The sequence below is a fragment of the Kryptolebias marmoratus genome, linkage group LG21, assembly GCF_001649575.2.
Source record: "Kryptolebias marmoratus isolate JLee-2015 linkage group LG21, ASM164957v2, whole genome shotgun sequence".
Classification (NCBI taxonomy): Eukaryota; Metazoa; Chordata; class Actinopteri; order Cyprinodontiformes; family Rivulidae; genus Kryptolebias; species Kryptolebias marmoratus.
Genome location: NC_051450.1, coordinates 18,559,022 through 18,582,041, shown reverse-complemented (window position 1 = coordinate 18,582,041; position 23,020 = coordinate 18,559,022). Strand labels below are relative to the sequence as shown.

Sequence of the window (23,020 nt, the reverse complement as noted above, 5' to 3'; positions counted from 1 at the left end):
GACAGAAAGGAATATAAAGCAAGCTGCAACAGGAAGAAAAAAGCCATTTACAAACATGAAAAGGAGCCGACTTCTTGTGGTTTAATAAAACAGCCTCATCCTCCTGTACTGCATGTGTTTCCATTTGGCTGCTTTACGTCTAATGGACCTTTTCATATTCTTAGTCCTTTTTTTAGCAGACATATTTTCTTTTACATCTATTCAGTGGCCTTTCTCCTCTTTTTCGTCAAAGTGTAAAATGTGTGATGCTTATTAGGGCAAAATAAAATGTCCTCGTTTTTGTCTGTCTTCCTCCATCTTTAGCGCTCTCCTCACACACACACACACACACACACACACACCTGTTTACAAAGCTGTAACATTTAGTCAGCACTCAGTAAAAAGGAGGGTAGAATATCATAGTTCATACAGTGCACTTGATTTTTAGTAAACCACTGCAAACTATAGTGAAAAGGATAATAAAAAATAGGAATCTATTTTTGAGTGGAATATTTTTTTTGTCCTAAAAAACAAACAAAAAGGGCTTTAATACCTTTTAACGGAGGAGCAGGAAGTTTCCTCCTCTGATGGCGCGACGAGTCCAGAGTTTCAGGCTGCAATGAGAATACGACCGTTACACGCCTGAAACAACTCAAAGAAAAAAGCACCGATGTAAAACGTGAAGCTCCTGTTAGTTTTATTTCAAGATGCAAGCTCGTATTTGTGTTTGCTTCCACACACTGAAAGATAAACCTCTAAAATCATATATTACTCCAACTCAGTGAAGCAAGTTAAACCTATTCTGCTCCAAATAAAAGTTTTTCTTCATCGAAATGATTTCAAAACCCACTTTATTTGACTATAAACACTGCAAAATGTATTTGTATGCATAAATAATTTACTTGTGTCCATATTTGGACCAAAATAAATAGCTTATGTTCACATAATGACTCATATTTTGACTTTAATTAGTAAATCTTACACAAAGGAGTAGAATTCGGTTTCTCTCAGTATTCCTTCTTTCTCTTTAAATCTGATTTTAGTATGTTGACTAAATGAAGCCACTTACAAATACATTACTTTGGTAACCATGCAGGAGAGCTACGCATCTCAGATCACATCTGTTGGGCCGATAACCCCACTGAAACGCGCCTCACACGGCTCTGAGTTGTGTTAAATAATTCAGACGTCTGAATAAACTGTACTGTGTTGCAGACCTGATGTCACACTGTGTGTCTCTCTCCACACAGAGTGGGTAAATGACAACCAATCACAAGAAATTGTAAGGAACACATTTAGCTTACAGGGGAGAATATGTTTTAATTGCAATCAAATTGTCCAAGACAAACCTTAGTGCAAAGTCAGAAAAGGCTCACGGTGTGACAGATCCTCACGTTCTTTATAAAATATTAACCTAGTCACATTTAGCTGCTTTCTGTATGCATTTTCTTTAATTAGCACCACCAAAGGACAGCGCTTGTAAACCCAAATGATCAAACATACGTGTTGCTGATAAAAACAGAAATTATTAAAGTTACCTTGGAGTTTGGTTTTAACTTGAAGCGGTTGCAGACGGTCACATTCAACCCGGCTGTTTTCAGAGCCGATATCCTCGCCTCGATGTTCGATATCTTCAAGCACAAAGAGAATTTACACACATTTAAATCCTAATCAGCAACAACAGTGTTTTATACAGAACTCCGGGTTCTGTTCAGTCTGTCATTTTTTAAAAGAAAAAGTGCTTCAAAGAGTCGGACTTTAATGTAATCCTTTAAAATGGTCTTGATCAATAGTTCTTCAGGCCTTTTGAAGGTTTTTTAAAAAGTGTTTCTCTGAATTTTTGCAGCTTTTTAAAAATATTTTATTTATTTTCAGGCGAGTATAAGACCATTTTCGTATATCTTTTTGTTTGTCTGCAACTTGAACCTTTAAACCATTCAAAAGGTGAACCAGTTTTCTGTCAACACATAACTTATATTAAAAAAACGTTTTAAATTTGAGCTTTCTTTCTTTTTGTTCCCATCGTTTTAGTTAAATCTATTAAAAAAGACCAACTCAAACAGATTTCAAAAGAGGTCAGATACAGTTCATCCTCTGGAGATACAGGTTTTAGACCTCATTCTGCTTCTTTTGTCCTCCACTTGTCCATTAAACTCTTTCTTTAAACACACTGCTCAACATGGTGTCATGTTCAGGTACAACTGGACAGAAGTTCAGTGAAAAAGCAGCCAAACCCCAAAGAAAGCTTCATCAAAATTACATTATAGGATTACAAACAGTCAGACTTATTGGAAGCAAATTAGAAAACAGTTTTTTCACCAAATTTCAGCAGTCATTCAGCCTTCCCACTGCATTTTTGCAGAAAAAGCACTCTGTCCTGTTAGGTACCTGTAGTTCAGACTGCTGGACCTGAGCTGCTGCTGTGGCCACTTGGTCCTCCAGAAAGGCCAGCTGGGTGTCTGTGCTCCCGCTGCTGATGCTGCGGGCACACTGCTCCAGCTCCCCCAGCGCCCCCTCCAGGCCGTACACGACACCGGCTGCCAGGTAGACCTGCAGGGTGAAGAAGAGGAGCAGAACTGTTGGTTCTCATCAGCACCGACCGTTCAGGCGGAGCTGCTGAAATGAAATGGTCTTCAGCTCACATTCTCCTCCATCTTGGTCAGCCTCTGGTCCAGCTTGCGGGTCTCGGAGCTGCTGTTGTTTGGAGAGGCGCTCATGGACTCGGACAGGGTGTAGCTTTCACCCCCCGCCTCCCCAATCAGCTCCTCAGTGGCGTTCAGAACCTTCAGCACCTCTGTGGTGATGCTGCAGAGCGAGGCCGCTGAATACTTCTGCTGTGGACACAAACGAACACTTTCACTTCATTATCAGTGAAGAAATAAAGTTTCTGGTTCAACCAGCGGCTCTCAAACTTCCTCCCTTTGGAGGGAGAAACATTCTCATCTGTCTACAGATTGCTCCTCTGGACTGAACAATTAAATTAAAACTACAATTCCCTGGAACAATGAAAACAAACTGCTCCATCAGCCTCTGATTAATCAAAAGTAGAGAGAAATAAAACAAAATGTGGAACCACTTTTAGAACCATGAAAGCTAAATGGGCTGTATGTTTCTACACGTGTTAATATATATATTTATTTTTACTTCATCCTGTCAGCTGACAGTTTTTGGACACAAACAAGGCTTTTACCCATCACTGTAATTCCAATTATTTGATTTGAAGCAGCTTCTCCTCTTCTTTCCATCTCTAAATCTACACTGACATGAGGATGAACTCCTCATTTCAAGCAGCGTATCATCAGTCAGCTTATAAGCCGGATGCCACACTCAGATTAGCCCACCACTTTCCCCCTGACCGTTTGTCCCTGATTTAAGGTGACGCCGCTGATAAAGAGAAAGAAACTCTGTTTGTCATCACGCCTGAGCAGCGAGCAGCGGACCCTCTCTCCACACGGCAAAGCGTGTGGTCCGTCCGCCTGATCGCCATGGAAACGCTGACTGCGTGATGTAAGGGTTGCGCCCCACAGTTTGAGAACCACTGGTTTAAACTAACATGTCCACAGAAATTAGGGTCATGTCGGAAAGATCAGATATTTGAGACTAAAAGCAAAGCAATGTGAGCAAAACATTATTAGCGTCACATATAGAACAAAACGAGCTCTTAATGAAGCACAAGGACCCAAAAAAGATGATTAAAGATGTGTTGAATTCACAAACTTAAGGAATGTAAGAAAATGCAATCACTGCTTTAATCTAAAATAAAATAAAGCAAAGATAATGGAGTTTTGTGGTTAGCGTTCCTGAAAAACACATTTTAAAGTCGACACGTAGCATTTATCACCGGCCTCATTACCATCCTGTAAACACCCACATGTGCTCGGCTCGGAAAAGTAATCAAAGTGTGCGGAACGAGGATGCGAGAGACAAAAGCTGAGAAGGTAAAAGATGATTTCATCTTTAAGACTAGTGAAAAGCAACAAGACGTCACGAAGGACAAAACATGTTCCCGAAAGGTGCAGCCACTTTGAAATCAGCACTTCAGTCTCTAATTACAACCAGGAGCCAATGACTCGCATTTAATTTCAAATATCACAAAGAAAACATTTGGAAATGAGATATTTTTCTGTCGTTTTAGGTGTTTTTATTGCCTGCCTTCATGAAAGGTGAGTGATCATGTCATTTCCTGTGTGTCTGTTAGCAAAATATCTCATGAATCAAATGATGATTTAATGAAACTCTGAAAATAATCAGTGAATCTGTGTACATCTAACCTTTGAAGTCGATCTAATTCAAGATGGCCGACACAGCTAATTGATCTTATTAAACACAAAAATGACCTTAATGAAGTCATTTTGACAGCTGCTGAGCTACAATTTGGTGTGGTGGTAGCTGAGAGTCATCTCCAACACATACTTGGAGTGCAAACTGATTGCATGTGTAAGCTGACCATAATACAGACACTAATGCACCCCCATACCATCAGAGAGGCCAGCCTTTGACCTCAGCTCAGTTGTCCTCTTTGTCTCAGTCTGTCTTAAACAAGCTGTGTTCACATCTGGCTTCTCCTCTGCCTGATAGAGCTCATGTTGACCTTTGACCTCAGAGATTTCTCTACACTCTTGACATCTTTTGATGACGTCATGAAATGTAGATGATAGGATGTTCCCAGTTTTCCTTTTGGAAACATTATTCTGAATCTGCCCCAGTTTATGCTCAGATTCAGTCCTCTGACTGACCTGCTGCCAGTTAACCTGATTAGTTACTAAATGCTCCTCCAGATGTTTCTCAGTCGTAACTCTTAGTTTTTACAGCCTTTTCTTGCCCCTGTTTCAACTTTTGAGATGTGTTGCCATCAACTTCAAAATTACCCTGTTTTTTATTTCTCAGTTTGAACATTTAATATGTTTCCTTTGTTCCATTGTGAATAAAATATGGATATATGAGATTAGCAATTCATCACATTCTGTTTTGATTTCATTTTACACAACCTCCCGAATTTTTTGGTATTGGCATTGTAAGATGGCAAACATGCTTATTTAGAAAAAGCTGGTCATTTGCTCCTCTAAATAAACAAAAACACAAGCAAGAAATGGAAAAGTAGTAAGTGGGGATGAGTGTTGTTCAGTAATGAATAAATCACTGCATGAAGCTTTAATCAGTGCCATCTGAGGCGTATTGATTCCTTTTTAAAGGCGGACTGAAAGGTATTTCAAGGTAATGCCAGAAGAATGGATGAGAGGGGTGTGTTCCATCTTTATTTCTAAATTCTGATCCGGTGGGCTTAAAAACACAGAGATGAACGCTTGGAGCCATCGATCGGCGCTGGTCAAAGGTGGAGTGAACACATCCTCGGCCGCTCTAAAGAATCAAACACCGACATCGTTGTTCATGTCTCTTTCTGTGACTCATTCGGCCGTCTGGTTGACTTCCGAACAAACAGCCACTCCGACGTGAATCTGTTTCTAAAAACTAAACCGAACAAATCGTGTGCACTAAACCCTAAACACGCAGCGCGCATGAATACCAAAAATCGGTCCGTATGCATTCATGTTGCTCGTATTTTCAGTAACCTGGTGGAAATGTGTGTCCTGGTTCGATTCGGTGAAACGTCTCAGCCAGCACCTTGTTTATCCATACACCTGCTGACGCAAACTGAAAATGCTGCAGATAATTATATCAGCAGTAGGATGGACGGTATGGAAGACTCACTGCTTCATATTAATTAATTTGATAAAGCCCCAACTCTACACACTGCTGTCCTTTAAAAGGGTATATATTTGATGTAAAAGAAAGACAAATAGAGGTGCTGCAGTATATTTTTTTTTCTTAATGAGATTGTAAAGGGAGCTATGAAAACCCACAGAAATAGATCACACTGGTACATGTGTCATTCATATTGGAAGAAACAAGTATGACTCATAAGAGCCCTCATAATGCATCTGCCTAATGACAAATATTGACTCTCACTCCTCAGGTGTGTGTGTCTAGTGTTTTTTGTGTGTAACTGTGAGGTTGTATACATGACACTGTGCTGGTTTCGTCACGGTGGACTTAAAATGTTAAAAATAAACCATATAGACATCTGAACATGATGGTGTTCAACGCCGCTCAAGTCTTACAAGTACAAGAAGTATTTGGTGTTAAAACTGAGAACAGCAGAGGAAGATTTTCTTCCTCCCATGAAACATTACTGGCCCTGAGGGTGTGCTGCAATCTGACCTTATGAGGCTTTTATTATTATTGTCTTTTGCAAATATGCTGCGATAAAAGTGACCGGATACTCGTGGATAATGTTTACCATGATAGCAGAGAATTGCCATAAAAGAGGACTGTTTAAGTGAAATTATGTGCAGGTTTATTGCAAGAGTTTAGTTCTGTTTTTCTGTCCTCAATCAGGGCTTCCTGCAAGACGTTTAAAGAGGACTTTGCTTTCTGCAAGTGGCTGCAGTATCATCTCACCTGCTGCAAGACAGAGGAGAGCAGCTGAAGTCTCTGCTGCTGTTCCGAGTCATTCTGCAAACACATACGACACAAAGAAGCACACAGCGCAAGAAAACAACCGAGGGAAACACGGCAAATCAGGGAAAGCACAAGATGGAGGGCAGATATATATATATATATATATATATATATATATATATATATATATATATATATATAAAATAAAATACAGCACAAGGGACTTGTTTTTTTTAAATGAGAGAGGAAGCTGAAAATTTAGCAACAAGCAGACAGAGACAGGAAAGGACTGAAGGATGGAAAGTGAACCCAGCTCGTTTCTCCCGTCTCACCTGGTTGTTCGACTGCCCCCCCTCCTGGGCAGATGGTGTCCCAGCAGGTGAACTGGAACTGGACCCACTCCTCCTGACTTCAGCTTCCTTCTCCCCGTCTCTTTTGTGTTGTCTCTTACTTACTCTGCTCGTCTCTCTTCTGTCTCCTCGTTTCTGCTCCTGCTCAGCTACTCTGCCCTCCAAACTCTCTCCTCCTTTCTCCAACCTCCTCTCCTGAACTTCCTCCCGCACCGAAGCGCTCTTCCCTACCCTCGCTCCTCTTTTGGTCTCCTGTCCGTTCACTTGTTCTGAAGCTCCACTTCCTTTTTCTCTCTTCACACTTGCACGCTGCCTTTGTCCCTCCGTGTCTTTCGGCCTCGGCTTCTCTTTTTGTCTCTCACTTTCTTTAACCGTCTGTTTGTTCGCAGGCCTCTGTGCGCACTCCTCGTCCGATGAGCTGATGTCTTTGCTGTTTCGTTGGCTGACCAGCTGACTGAGTCTGGTGCGTATCTCTTCTTCTAGGGGGTCTCCGGAGCCAGATCCAAGCCTCGAGCTCCTGCGGACTAATTGAGGCCCCGGAGCCGGGGGTTGGGGCAGAGGTTGGTTGGGGGCTGGTGAATTTGGAGCCACCGTGTCCAAGTCGTCTGTCTCGGGCGTCATGGCGTCTACTAACGCAGCTGTGGTTACATGTTCGGCCGGCTGCTCATCACTTAAACCCCTCTTCAGCAGCGCGTTGAGGAGGAAACCACTGTTTTCCTTTAATGTGGAGACATTTGGACAGAAATACATATAATAAGCTAAAATAATTTTCTTTTAAAATCAAACAGCTCTACTAAAGAAAGACGATTATAAAAATTAGGAATCAATTAGGAAACTTTTGCTTTTTCTGAGTGAAGAATAACTCCACCTGTGCTAAGGGGTAGATGGACGGTGCGTTGCTCGGGCCTCCGGGTCTGCTCTGCTCCGCCTGTGACTCCTTTCTGCTTTTCCTGCGTTGCCGAGATCTCCTGAAGCTCTGCTTCTCCTCAGCCTCGCTGCTGTCGCCCGTCACCTGAGCGGACAACGAAAATGAGGGGCAGAAACGTGTGAGGTCACCGCAGGCTTCTGCAAAATGTTATAGATTTACTTTTCAAACTAAAGGCTCATAAACATTTTAAACTCACAATCTTTTTCAATAAGTCATGTTTTGTTAGATTTATTGGCACAGCTGCAAATTCAAATCCACTATTTGCAAAAACTTACGCAAATAAACCAATATTGTAGTTATTTTCTTTACAGAAGGACAACAAAAAAGTGGTTTAATCACAAAATGAGCCACATTTTCCTGGACTTCATCAATGCATTGTAGAATCTGTTGCAGAACTGATATATAAAACTTTTTTTATCTGTCAAGAAGCTTTTGCTCCCATCTGCTGGCAGGTTTCTGCTCCTGTTTCATTGATCTATGATCCAGCTCCAGATCCACAAAGTTCAAAGGTGAATTCACACAGATTAAAAGAGAATTAATTTGTGGTTATAGTCTGAAAGTTATGAACTAAACTCACAGCAATCATCAGCTGATCTATTTCTTATTTATTTTATGTAAAAAACTGGTTAAATATTTGGAATAAGACACCATGTGGTAACTCAAATCACCATTCTATTAGTTTATTTAACGAGTTTAATTTAATGTGTTTATTTGACCTCATGATGCTTCTGGACAACATTGTATTCATATTATACTCTCTGCCAATACTGTTCATGAACTTCATGTAACTTTCACGTTTTTCTATTTTTTGTTGTGAGAGAGAATAAAAACTTCTAAAATGGTGACCTAAAAACAGCCCGTTAAAGCCACACTCTCAGTTGCAGCAACTTTTAAAAAGTGTGATTTCAGTTTTATTTCCGTTTACGATGATGTGTGTCAGAGAGAAACGTAGAAGCGGCAGATTGCCTCAGCCTTTTAGCTGCAGTCTGCTGCTGTGTTCAGGCTGAGATCTGGAGTCGATCCACGATCGACGCGCTCTCCTGCAGGGTGCATGCCGAACCTGGCGTGCAGGCACAATTTGGCATAAGCTTTTAGTTTCTATAGTTAGTTCAAACCGAAGGGGGAGGCCTGCATTTTATCAAACCAGTACAGGAGTTCACAAATTTGCATGTAGGACCAGACCAGATGCTGCCCTAAAGGGGGGGAACATTCGGCACAAAGTAGCTGAAGTTCATCTTAAAGTATCTCAAGGTTCACTCTTAAATAATGTTTAATGTTCTGGAGTTATTGGTGCTCAATTGAGTTCCTCAGCTCAGTTCAAAGTTAAATATATACATCAAGACCATCAAAACACATTTGCACTCATTCATGATCTTCTAAGGTTCAGCGCACTATGAAGAAGCCTCACCTTGGGGTTAAAGTTCACATCCAGTGCCTCTGAGTGGGCTGGATATGGAGACAGGTTCTGCTGAAGGTGGTGTTGGTAGAGCGGCTGCTGGTGAGGGTGGAGGTAAGCATCCGGTGGCCCTTTCTTCTTGAACAGGTTGTGAGTTGGTTTGCGAGGATACGCAGACAGCACCGACGAGGCCTCGGAGTCGGAGTTGAGCGTCTCCGTGTTGGTGAACTGTCCAGAGGATGGCGAGGTAACGGGGAGGTGCTGGGTGTAGGTCCACTCCGGGTCGTGCTGCGAGTCCGTGTAGTAGGTCTCGTCCGACAGCTTCCGGCGGAACTGCTGCAGCGCCGCGCCCCAGCCGCCTTCGTCCTCTTTCTCCGAGTCTGATCCCATCTCATCGTAGGCGGAGACGACATTGGACTCTTTCTCCAGCACACTAAACACCAGGCTTTTCCTCTTGGTGAGAAGGCTGGGTCGAGAGAGCTGGGAGCTGTGCAGAGCGATCCAGTTCCCATCTGGGCTCTGGAGCACCGAGGATGCACCTGGAGGGAAAAATACCAGAATAAAACAAACTCTTCTTTCAGTTCAGGTCGACATAATAAAAATCAGTGAAGGTATGCATATATGAGGAGTATATCTGAGTAACAGTCTGAATATTGAACCAATTAAAGGCCTAGCATCACTTGAAGGAAGGCATATCTATAATGCCACAGTTTTAAATATGTTATCTTAAGAAATAATGAAGTTGTAGCCATTTGCGTCAAACAGAAAATAACGATTTGCACAATCTAATGCAATAAATGCAAGATATCACATTCAGAGTAAGTGTTGTGAATAACTCCCAGCCACTACCACATCATGTTTTAGTTCAATATCTGTAAAACTATCTGAGTTTTCGCCATTTTTATGTTTTTTTAAGATCAGTCGACTGTAGCAGCCATCTTGAATTGGGTTGACCCCAGAATGCAATCAGTTGTAGATGTACATCCGATGGTTATTTCCCGATAGTTTCATTAAAATTCATCCAGTGGTTCATGGGATCTGTTGCTCCCAGACAAACAAAATGCAATGGTTGCACAACTAATTACCACTCAGAATATGTGTTGGAGATCAGTCTCAGCTACTAGCAAACCAAATTTTAGATCAGCTGACTGAATTATATCTAGCTTTTGCATAATATACAGTAATTGATTTATTAAAAACATGTTTATTAGTGGAACCTGAGTGCCACATTGCAGGTCAAGTGGTAATGATTTACATTCATATCAGGCGTGAAAAAAATATATAAGAGTGTTTTCTTACTGGAGTTGTCCAGACGATCCATGCTTTTCCAGCCGGGTAAAGACGCAGCCTTGGCGTCTCTTTTCAGGGAAGCGTACTCCTGCAATTCCCCGCCTCCGGCTCCTGCGGCCTCCTCCTCCTCCTCGGGACCCTTCTCTGGGGAGTCGTCACTGGTGAGGGAGAACGCCGACCGTGATCGCTGCGAGCGCACACATGAAAACATCAGAATGAGCCAAACAAAACCAACGCCACAGGTCAAAGGTCAAAAGGGTTTTCTTTCAGGAATCCTCAGCTAAACTGCGAGTAAGAGAAGGCAGATCAGGATGGCAGCAACAGCAAAGTGATCTTCACCAACACATAATGGTATAAAACAGTCAGTTTTTCAGATATTGAGCTAAAATTTGGTGTTAAAGTAGCTGAGAGTTGTCCCGAACACACACTCCAAGCGCTAAATGATCCTACAGGATCTCACAATGTTACATGAGATTACAGATAATGTTATTTTCAAGGTTTGACTAAAATTAGCTACAACTCAGCACAACACAAGATGATCTAAGTGGCGGGCGATAAGCATTCTTTCAAGGATTGCTAAACCTTTTAACATTTTTTCTGAATTTATGTCCTTTGTCTTTGTTAATTGAACTCCTATGTCATTAAAAAATAAAAAAATATAAAAACTGTTACGCCCCTTGGTTGTGATTTAGCAACATCAACAGCAGGTGGAGCTACAGAACAAGTAAAAAGTAAGAAATACAAGCTGAGATATGTTCTCATTCAAAATAAGTGAGGATTGTATTACACTATCTCTTCCTGAAGAGATTTTTTAAAATTTATTTTCAATGCTTACCTCCTGATTTTACATTCTGAAGGTCAAAGCTGGTTTACATTTTAAGAGTTATCTCAAATGACTGACTGTAGTCCTTCTTTGGGCACAGAAACAAACAAAAGTTTAGGCGATTATTCCTAAAATGAGTGGGATTGTACGATAAGGTTTCGTCACAGGGAGCTGTCAGAGTCGATTTGCATGCCTTGTGTCTCAGCGAGGTTGTTTGCAGAAAGCTGATAAACAGGCGGGCTGAGAAGTCTGAGAGGATCCCTGCGTGTTTCACAGAACTTTGATCTTCCATGAGTCAAACAGCAGGAAACAGAAAAGGCCTGGGGAGCGCAGCTTTGATGCTCCGCTCACACAAACCACAATGACAAATCTATAAAAGTCCCTGCTGGCTGGAGGGGGGAACCATTGGCTTGCATTTGTGTGCATCTCTTTTATGTTTGTGTGGTTTATTGTTGCTGCTTTATGCATATTTTCACCAGCTTCGAACGTTCAGCGGAACAAGGCAAATTAAGCTGCTTGTTTTGGAAAACTGATTCCTGCTCAGTTCACTGAACTTTTACAGCATGCTTTGTACGCTGCATGTTTTCCTGCTAAACAATAAAAAAAGAACCATTCTAACAGAAGAAAAGCCATTTTTCTTGCACCTGTGAGCTATTTTTTTAGCCACTGGCTTTTTGTCCCAGATTTGAAGAAACGAAGCACAGATGAAACCTTCAGAGTCTATTTCAGCCAAATCTCTGCTAATATTAGTATTAGTGTCACTTTTAATCACACACTGCTGAAAAGTGGACTCTCTGTTAGTAAAATATCTCATAAAGCACTGGACCTATTTTAGCTGAAAGCTCTTGCATGAAATGATACCAGGAAGAAGAAGGTTAAATGAAAAGCTGTAAATAAATTATTTTTCCTACATATTTGATTAAACAAGCTTAGTTTTAGTTTTCTACCATAGTAGCTGTACATAAAAACATGCCAAGACTTTTAAAAATTTAAATAGTACTTTTAAATTATGTTTTTTTTTAAGTAAACCAGTAAGAAAATAAAAAATGAACTGTCTGGCGTGTGGGACCTGATGTTTTATTCAGGATTTCAGGAGACTTATGAAGCCTTCAAAATAAAAATAAAAAATAAAAAAACTATTCTTAGATTACTTTAACTAAGACTTACAAAGTAAATAAAAATCTAAATGTGCTAAAGAGCTCCAACAACTAACTTTATTCCAGTAAACCAACAATTTCAGCAGAAAAACAAAAACTAAGTCATTAAGAAATCTAAAATGTTCAGTTTTATTTTGTTTTAGTCCACGACACACACCTGCAGTCATATTTATGCTGCATGAAAGTCCAAAAGGAAGCAAAACTCCACTTTCCTGATGATCCTACAAAGCCTGAGTCTTTAAAAGATGATTCAGAACGGTTTAATTAAAAATCCACTTGTTTGGGCGCTGATGTGCAGAGAAGCTGACATCAAACTCTCAACCTGGAGGGAAGTTTGTGATTGCTCCACCACCTCAGAGTCAATTACGAATTAACGCTAAATTTGTGTCGAACATAAGAGCGGTTTTGTCTTTTTATGTAACTTGGATGCGACGCGAGGCCTTCGATCTCCTAGACATGGAGACGGAGACTCACCCAGAGGGGGTAGGAGGTCTTCAGAGGGTCTTGTGAAGAGGTGTGAGGCTGAGACGGGGAGGGAAGGTCGCCGGGTTGGATCAGAGACTGATGCTGTGGCCAGACAAAGTCATACTCTGTCTGCATCTCTGAGCGCTTCCTCCTCCGGATGATCTGACAAAAACAAACCAGGAAGAAGACTGAGACGGAGCATGACAGCTTATTTATTTTTAAAAGCATTAAAGTGAAAAAAAACAAACACTAAAACTGCTCTTTACATTTAAACATTTAAACCATTTCAAAGCATCAAGAAAAAAGAGAGAAGCGAGACGATGCACTGAACCCCCGTCGACTCAGACGACCTACTTTCTGTACGATTGTTGTTGCGAGTTCCTCTATGAGCTCCTCTTTGTGGTCCTGCAGATATCGAGCCTCATTCTGCTTCTCCTTTAAACACACACACACACATGAACGTTGTATTCACCTGAATTACCAAAGCAGGTAAAAGAAGAAGACGGAGGAGGCCACAGCTGAGAGAATCCTGGACAAAAAGGGCTTAAATGAACGAGAAGAAGGAGATGGAACAAAGTGACGGCTCACCAAACTGTCTCGAAACTCCTCTGCGTTCGCGATGGCCTCTTCTATAGCTTCCTCAGCAACCCGCAGGGCGACAGTGAGGGTCTCGGCCATGCTGTGTCCTGTTAACACATCATCATCCACAGACATCTGACATCAGATACACACACGATAAACATGAAAGACTGACGCCTGTTTGTAACAAAACTGTGACTGGTAGAATAGTATGGTTGGGACTAAAGTATGCATAAATATGTTTATTTTAATTGAAATTGCTACACTGTGCTGTTGTTATTTTATAACTTACTGATTCCTGAACGTCACATTTAGCTCCAGCAGGTCCAGACTGAATCTTTATCCTTTTGTGTTCATAAAATGTAAACTTTTATTAGCTCTGCATGTAAAAAATTACTCGTCCCATTGCTCTGTTGGCTGTTATAGCAGGCCTTGAGTTAGGCTTTTACTCATCTCCATGTTTTAGGGGCAGAATGATGTGCAACCAATGAACGATACATGAGTTAAATGGGCAGCAGCTGAAGCGTTCACCCAGCCGTCGAAGTGGAAATGCTATTTATTATGCAGAAAATAGGAGAGCAGCGAGGTGGATTCGCTGATTTTTAAATGCAAAGGTGCAACAAACTGGATACAAAAACATAAATCATCTTATATTAATATTGTCTGCAATAAAATAAAAGCATAAGTAAATGTAAAAACTCTGATATGCATATATATAGATCGAAAGATCTATCTATCTTTGAAAGAATTGAGCTACACAAGTCAAAAAAGTCAAACACAAGGTCCAGAAACAACTTGTAACAAAAAAAACTCGTCAGATTGAGGATGTTTAATAATTGATTTGTGTATGAGGCATTAGCTCCTGTGTCTGCGGTGAGGAGGGATCATTTTGTTCGAGCTGTAAGACGGCACGTCTGCGGTTTTGTGTTCATCTGTGCGACTGTGTGCGTGCGAATGATTAAAAGTGATTAAAAGAGCAGCATCACTCCCTGTACTTTCATTTAATTTTAGTGTTGTGCTCTCTCACACACACACACACACACACACATGCTATTAGGAGAAAGTATCCCAAAAAAAACAAACAAATCTTAAAACCTTTTAGGAAAACAGCAAAAAAGGACAAATGGTGGGAGGAAAATGAATCAATAAACATGCAGGAGAAGAAGTCTGAAATGGCAAAGATAATGTTGATGGTAATTGTGGCAGAAATGAGCCATCTGCGGCGCCGTAAGTGCCGCCTGCTCGTCAGCACGGCGCTCACCTTCGCTCTGCTTGTAGAAGACGGAGTCGCTGCCGCAGACGCTGCCATCGTTGTCGTTGCTCTCGTCCTGAACGCTGCTTTCTGAGACACAGAGGGAGCCTTCAGTTCACGGCTTTTTGTGAATTATTCTGCAGCTAAAAGTTAAAAGTAGGTTACGCTGACTGCACATCAGCCATTCCCAGCCCGACTTTGTCATCTTGTCACAGTTACTGTCTTTGTTTCATCTCTGTGCTGCGGATACAAAACAACATGACAGCTGAAAGAAAAAAAAATTCAATTCATCTGATAATTTATTTATTTTTTGTCTTTTAAACAAACCACACGATCACGCGCATCAAAATATTCTCCTAAGTAGCCGTCGTCATGTGTTTGTCTTTATTAGTGAAACCAGGCCAAGCGTCCTGTGGATTGCTGCTATTTTTGTGTAAGAAATCTAAACTTACAGTGAAGGGACGTCCCCACTGATGTAAATGTGAATTCGAGTGTCAAATTTCTAAACAGATTTAATTTAAAAGCCAATAAAATCCCTCATAAGTGCATTAGTTACATGAAAAGAGCATGTATAGTAAAATCATATCGCCACAATGAACACCAGAGTTTTAAACACAGATCTTATCTGATCTGTTAGTGCTCAGAGTGCAAGTTGGGGATGACTCTCAGCTACTAACACACAAACTTTTAGCTAAATATCTGTAAAACTGGCTGCCATTTTTGTGTTTCCAAGAATTGATCATCTTTAATCAGGTTGAGCTCAAAAATTAATCAGTTTCTGTGAGTTTTAATTAAAATCTATTCGCTGGTCCTCGAGGTATTTTGCTAAAAGACAGACAAACACACAATCAATTACATGATCACCCTTTAAAAGCCCACATTCCAGTTGTGGCCCATTGACTCCTGATAGAAGCGTCTCTCATTCATCTTAGTGCAATGAAGAGGGGATATTTGGACACGCAGCTCATTAAAAACACAAACTGCCAGCGAGGACAGGAGGGACGTTTGCCAAACCATCAAGGCAGAGTTAAAGAAGCTCCTTGACTGATCACACTTTCACATATTTCTCCTGGGAATCTCAAAACTCTTTTAGCTCATTTGAGTTCGAAACCAAGATCCAAACCAGGGCCAGAGTCTTTCCATCGGCGCCTCAGACCCCGCTGTTGACAAACTAATCTCCATGACTCCCATCCTTGGCCCGTCTCCGAATTTCTGTGAGTTTAGTGCCGTCGCTGCCGCTCCTGTTGGGGCTCCTGGTGGTTTTGGTGGGAAGGCAGCGCCGAGCAGCCAGAGCCGCTCACAGATCCCTGCCAGAGCTGTCAAACCGCCAAGGAAACAGCCTCACAGCAAGGCCGCTTTTTCTCCTACATTTCAATAAGCGCGTTGTGCAAAGAGCAGAAATATGCTCAGTAAAAAAAATGTTTGGGCAAGGGGAATAAGAAGGCAAGGCAAGAAATGCGTCAAAATCAAAGAAGCTAGCATTATTTCCTCATTTTCCCTATTCAGCGCCAGTGACACCACCAGTTGTGAGATCTGTTATTTTAGCTTTACTGAAAGGAAAACTGCTGTTTGCAATCTTTTCACAGCAGAACCTCCAAACCAGCAATCACAAACCGCCACAATAGTTCTTTCTGACATGCAGAAACACAACACGAAAACTGAATTTTAATATTTCTCCAAACGTCTACCTACAAAAAGAGTTTGTTTTGTTTTTTTGATTTGATGCCACACCGTGCGTCTCCGTTTCCAAGCTCAGTCCTCGCCGGTCGCAGGCGGTTACACACTCCGCTGGCTCCCTTCTGTCGGCCTCACCTTGAATGACGCCGCCGTTTTCACTCGGTTAGAGCTGAAGTAGAGCTTCTGATCGGCTGGAAGGCAACAACGGGCGGGAAATTACCTGCAGCCACCGAGCACAATGTGGATACAAAGGGACTGCTGTCATGAGAATCCCACTCCGACTTGTAAGAAGGCAGCTAACACTGTTCACACACACACACACACACTCAAAGCTGGGTTTCAGTGAGAACTCATTGTACCTGTTTTACCCACAGACTGAGATTTTATGTGTATAACTATATAACTCAAACACATCTTATCAAATCATCAGTGACGATAAATAAAGGCCTGACATTTCTTGAAGGGATGCATATCGCCCGCCGCCTTTCATCCCACAGTTTGAGCTAAGATCATCTTATGTTGAGAAATGATGAAGTTAAAGCTGAAAACATCATATGGGATCTTAACCAGGATGATTCTCAGCTTCTACCTTATCTCATATCTAGAACTGACAAAGTTAGAGCATTTATGTGTTGGCTAACACTGATTAGCTGTGGCAGCCATCTTGAAACAGGCTGACTCGACAAGTTAATCAAGAGGTTAATGAGATATTTTGCTCACAGACAGACAAACAAAAACACTATAAATATAAGTGTTTTCAAGCATCTGTTAAGAAACCAAGGCTTCAGTTTGGGCGCCAACTTTTAAACTTTCCATTAAATAATTAGGAGCGCCTCAGATTAAATACTTCCTGAAGCCTATATGAGTTTAATGAGAGCAGCTAAAAGATGCTGAAACAGCTCTGTGTCAGAGACCCGTCTCCTCGGGTCATTTCATGCATTTTTTTGCTCCCAGCTGATTGAAGATATCATTCTATGCATACAGTAGGTCACATATAGGTCAAATCTACTGTCTGTGGTAGCATTTTTCCCTCAAATTTAACATAAATCCAATACTAAATACCAATACTCCACATTTTACTGTTAAAGGGATAGGTTTTAGATACAATTTGGATTTAATTATTCATGTGTTATAAAGAAAACGCTTGCAATCAGCGAGGAATATGAATTAAAAACGTGTCAAACCACCATAGACCGAACTCAATCTTTAGTCTCCGACGATCACAGACTTGTCTTAATGCCGACTGATTGAAGAGGCGTGTGGGAGGAAGCTGAGGGAATCTGGAGGAAACCCACACGACACCAGCAGGAACATAAAGTCCCTGCTCAGAAAATCCCAGAAAGGCGGCCGAGGAAAGCCTGCGAGGCTGCTTTTACCACACAAAACAACCTCGGCTCCAAAAACTACAGTCGGTGGCAACAGCCCAAGATCCTGAGTCCTCTGGACTCAGTCCGCGCACGTGCACGGACCGAAAATGAGCCAAGAATGCAAAATAAATAAAATGTATTGGAGGCAACTTTAGCTCTGTGTGTGGAGCTTAGACAGTGTGAGGTTGTTGGTCTTTATCCATAGTTGACAAAATCTTATCGGTCTCATATACGCAACCCTGAAGTTCAACAACGACCACTTTAATGATCCCTTAAAGCCGTTTGCTTTCCCACCTCCTTAAAGCTTTAAAGTTAAAACTAGAGCACGGCCAACAGGATCATATTCTGCAAAATAGTTCAGAATTGCCTGTGTGCTGGCTCTTTTTTTAAAAAGTTTTATAGTATCATAAATAGAATAAGTGGAGAGGCATAAAGAAAAACACAAAGAGATGAGGCTGTTTAAATAAAGGAGCCGCTAACAACATCCTCCAAGTACAGCAGCAGCAGCAGCAGCAGCAGCAGCAGGAGGAGGATAGATGGATGGTCCAGACGGCTTCCTTTCAATTATCATGCAGCATCTGGCAGCGCACACGAGCCTCGTAAACAAAGTCCTCCGAACAGCAACCGAACTGAAAGGATGTCTGTTTACATCAGCCGGCCTGGCAGGTGGAGCAGAGTAACGAACCGACATATGCTTTATTATCGCTTTAATTGTGGAAATTGTGGAGGATTTGACACTCTGAAATTTAAACTCGCCGTAAAAACAAACGGGAGGGCAAACAAAGCAGAGCTCGATACAATAATTGGCTCCTTCGCATGGGCACTGTGGAATTTATACGAGATATTATTTACAGCATCGACAAGCGTCTGTCTGTGTGTGCAGGAGTTAATTGGCCACAGGGAGAACACAGCCCTCGGGGTTCAAAAAACAGGAGTGAAATTTCAAATGAAAGAGCGAAAAGTCTTCAGTAATTCAATTTCACTGTTTCACTTTCCCATTTTGAGAAAGCAGCTAAACTAATCTTCATTTGTTTGCAGGGCTGGAAAAAAATTAGGATTCCTTAAAGGACTGACTATCGAGTTTTAAACTAGAACCATTTTATGTTGAGAAATAACAGAGTTGTGGCTGTTTTTGAAAAACTAAATGATTTTATGTGCAATATCCTGAGAAAGATGTGTCAGTGCTCAGAGTTCAGGCCAACTTTCAGCTACTACTACAACAAATTTCACCTCAATATTTGTCAAACTTGGCCAACTTTTTACGCTGGCTAATGTTGATTAGCTGTGGCGGCCATTTCTAATTGGATTGACTCAAAAAAGTCAATCAGCTGTCGATGTTCATCCAGGGATTTGAGTTGAGTTTCATTAACATCCAGACTGCGGTTCATGAGATATTTTGGTAATAAGCAGAAACACACAAACCAGAGCAACAACATTATCATCATCACAGGCATAATCCTCATCAAAATTTGATCCAGATAAACAAAGAAAATCTGTTCATTTATGTGCTTACTGAGACACAAACAAACAAGCCATCGAGCCTCCATGAGTGTGTCTGGACACCGGCGCTGTTTGCTTTTCAGCAGCAGCACCTTCGAGCTCCTCTTTAACTTTTGCCCTCCGCTCTCCTTCCAGCCGGAGCTCCGTGCTCAAAGAGCAGCAGCAGCACAAATAACCCCAACGACACCGGACCGCCGCAGTGTCTGAAACAGCCGAGCCGTAGTTCAGCAGGTTTATCTTGCGAGGAGCAGTAAAAGGAAAAAAAAAAAGCTGATCTCATGAAAGATAATCAGGAGGTTTTATTCTCAAGCGCTACTTCTGCATTGCTCTTTTGCTGCAGCTGATCTCTGCATCCACATCTACGACACTTTAGCTCAAAAATGGAAACATAATGGGAGCTGAACTCATTGTATAATCTGTCTGGTAGTGTTTGCAAAAAAGCTGGACCAGTTTAAAGACATAAAAAGTTCAGCTAATGAGGATCTGCAGAACTGAAGTTTGTCCCTCGTTCTGTTGTGTTTCTCCTTTATTTACTCATGGTAACAGTTAAAGAAAATGTGCATAAATGGTAACATATGCAGACATATGAAAGGACTTATCTTCCCTTGTTTTTGCACTGAAAAAGTGACAGCAGCTGCAGAAAGCCTCAAAACAACGAACTGCTCTTTTTTTTTCATTTTCTCCATTTTCTGTAGAGAAAAATCCTGTTGGAAGATGCGGTGCTACATCTCGAGTGTTTCTCCTGTCACCATCGTCTTACTGGGTCGGTGCAAAGCCTCCCACAGACATTTAGAGGTATGAAAGAAAAATCGGGACATCCAGAATCCCCTATTGGAAACAAATTAGATATAAATGTAAGAATTATTTTAAAAAATCCATCATTCCTGCGCTTATATTTTATAACCAACTCGTCGAGTGGATTTCATCGTACAAAATACCAGACTGGGCTGGGAAAGGGAATATCACATTGAGTCTGAGATGTATAAGATAAAAGCTGATGGGTCATACACTTTTACAGGATTTGGAAAAATACTCAGTTTGCCCTATTTTACCAACATGGGCAGTTCTTCACTTCAAGCTTCACCCAGAGGCCTGAATGTCACACAGAAATGAGACTGTACCCTACTTCTATAATAAAAGAACTGTAATATTTAAAGGATTTCGAACAAATTTGCTTCTCATTTTGCTCATGTTGCTAAACCGTTTAATAAACGACAGACGAACCGAACTCCAAACACGCTGCAGCGCCAAACATCCCCTCATTTCAAGCCTCGCGTTCTGACCCGATTCATCCCCTCCGTGCTCCCTTCATCCTGTTAATCCCACGTATCAGGACATGAAATAATGCCTCTTTGTCAGCCACAGATGCAGGCTGATCATGATGCAACTGGGTCAGAACAGGGGATCAAAACAAAGAAAAACAAAAATATTAATTTGAATAAATAGCTGCCCTGCTGCTGCTGTCCTGCTCAGGATGCAAAGCAGCCCAAGCATGAGATTAACTGGCCGGGCTATTTTAATAGACTGCTCAGTTACGTCATTATTATTAATTAATTATGAGTACCAATATGTACAAAAAGTCCACTTTACATTCATGGGTGCTCAAGGATTATAAAAAGGCAAAGCTGTAGTAAAAAAGCACTACATCTAAAGCTGGAAATGAGGAAAATCTTTCTCTCAGCCGGGCCGACAGAAAGTAATTAAGCAAATCATTCAGTGAGTGAAACAAAGTGAGTGATCACCCACCAAAGCAGACTAATGAGCTCTTGAGCTCACATATCTGTGTGTCCAAACCAAACCCTCGGGTCTTTGTCTTTCTGCCAGGAGAAAAACCGACTTTAACTCCAACACGACAAACATGGAAACAAAGCGCTCGGCGGGTCAAAGAGGACCTGGGAGATCAGAGATCGCTCCTCTCTCGATGATGTGCTTCCTGTACAGAGTCTTCAGAACCTTGGCGCTGCCGAACCTCTTGAAGCGGATCTTCACGTTGTTGTAATACCACTCGAGCGACTGGGTCCTAAAAACCCTGCAGACAAGGAAGAAGGGAGAGCAGAAAACACCTCTTTAGGTCAAAAAGATCAGATGGAAATGAAACGAGTCCTGAGAAAAAACTGAGCTTGAACCACATTTACAGTCAGTGTCCTAATTGTTGGAGGAGAATAAAAAAGAATAAAAAGGTAAACTGCACTGAGACTGAGTGTTTTTACACTTTTACAACCTGATTTTAAGTGACTAAATGCCTTATAAAGGGGTTCATTGCTGCATAAATTACTTTTTACAATTTTTTTAAAATGTAAGGCCTAGAATTCCTTAAAGGAATGCACATAAATGAGCACTTGTGAGATATTTTACTAACACTACACACAAACAAACACACTTAAACACAGTTATGCAGCAGGCGATGTCTAAGACGATCGACTGGTGAATAATTGGATCTTCTGCATCATTTTTTCCCCAGAGGTGTCTTCATTTACAGCCGGGCTGACCCTGGCACCGAACTGATGTTACGTAAGAAATAATAAATTCAAAACGGAGAGGTTTATGAAAAGCAGCCCCCTGCACACACACACACAGCAGTGTTGCACTGGATTGCATGAAACTCTGCCAGTTTTGTGTTAAATCGCTTCTTTCTGCTCCCGTTTCGCTTTTTCAGCTGCTGTCACTTTCATGACAAACACACTCGGTTTGGACAAAAATGCTCCAAAGATGTTTGGCAATTATTTTCTTAGGTTTTGTTTGTATCCAAACAAACTGTACATGTAGTAGAAGTATCCTCGCAACTCAAAACCTTTTCAGCACACGATGGTGTTTTCCTGGTTAAAGTTTCTTCCATATATTGTTTTGCAAACTACTTCTGCATACTTTGTGTTATTTAAACCTTTCAAACATCAAAAGAATGACCTTTAGTATTTGTAACTGTTAAGTATTTTAACTTTTTACAAAAATTGCCCAATAGAAATACATTGAGATTTCCACAGATTCTAAAAAACATGAAATCTACTTCTTGCTCAAGTTTATCCTAATTTAGCTTTTAGCTTCTGTCTTGCAACTTTACTGATTTGCTCCTTTTAGCTTTTGGCTTTTTAGTTTTACCTATTAGCTACTGACTTTCTAAATTTAGCCTCCAGTGATGTTGTGTGAATGTTAGCTTTAAGTACTGGGTACAGATTTGTTCATTTTAGCTTTTTGTTTCTGTTTTATCGCTTCTGTTCTGCTGGTTTTAACTTTAACAACTCAGCTGCAATTTATTCTTCACCACACTTCAGCCAAGTCATAAAGCACTCAGCATTCCCTCTGCATTTTCACAGAAAGTTAATACGTTGACTACTTTCTGACAGTAAATGAATGAATATGACGTGGTGAATACTGATGCTTCTGTTCGAGGCTGCGGAGGGACCGGGGTGGAAATCGTCGCGCTAATAAAGGGATCCTGATTGTCCCTGAAGCTGAATGAGCTGCCACATTCATCCCGTCTTCCCTCCACTGGATTTATTATCCTCTGCCTATTAGTTGAGCTGATCAATGGGCCTCAGCTCCCTAATTTTGTGCCACGAGTCGACTTTGTCACTTTAATAGCTGTGGTCAAGCTCCAGAAATGAGGGCCTGGCTCTGTTTGTTTCTGTTTTTTATTTTTATTTTTTTACGTCCATGTGAGCAAAAAGCCACAGGAATGAATCTGGATGAGCAAACAAAGCGCAGAGGTTACATCGCAGGAGGCAGAAATATAAATAGGTTTCACCTCCACTCTGAAATGAGCTGCTGCATCACAGATTGACCTTTGGACTGCAAGAACCT

The 23,020-nt window shown here is 41.3% G+C and overlaps 1 protein-coding gene across 3 annotated transcripts in view; it reads right to left on the bottom strand.

Annotated features, from left to right (window-relative positions):
* The window catches only part of LOC108243164 (myosin VIIA and Rab interacting protein), a 98,284-nt gene that overhangs the window by 2,482 nt on the left and 72,782 nt on the right, over positions 1–23,020 (bottom strand). For 2 of the 3 annotated variants that reach the window (XM_017428439.3, XM_037973295.1), the window contains exons 4-17: positions 21,115–21,251; positions 14,688–14,768; positions 13,436–13,533; positions 13,202–13,282; positions 12,857–13,009; positions 10,412–10,589; positions 9,125–9,651; positions 7,657–7,800; positions 6,771–7,505; positions 6,439–6,492; positions 2,622–2,813; positions 2,368–2,529; positions 1,518–1,610; positions 533–593 (exon numbers count right to left, since the gene is read on the bottom strand). In XM_017428439.3, coding sequence (XP_017283928.1) covers positions 533–593; positions 1,518–1,610; positions 2,368–2,529; positions 2,622–2,813; positions 6,439–6,492; positions 6,771–7,505; positions 7,657–7,800; positions 9,125–9,651; positions 10,412–10,589; positions 12,857–13,009; positions 13,202–13,282; positions 13,436–13,533; positions 14,688–14,768; positions 21,115–21,251 — 2,696 coding nt within the window. The remainder of the gene's footprint in view (positions 1–532; positions 594–1,517; positions 1,611–2,367; positions 2,530–2,621; positions 2,814–6,438; positions 6,493–6,770; positions 7,506–7,656; positions 7,801–9,124; positions 9,652–10,411; positions 10,590–12,856; positions 13,010–13,201; positions 13,283–13,435; positions 13,534–14,687; positions 14,769–21,114; positions 21,252–23,020) is intronic. The other variant, XM_017428441.3, reaches the window with a different exon arrangement.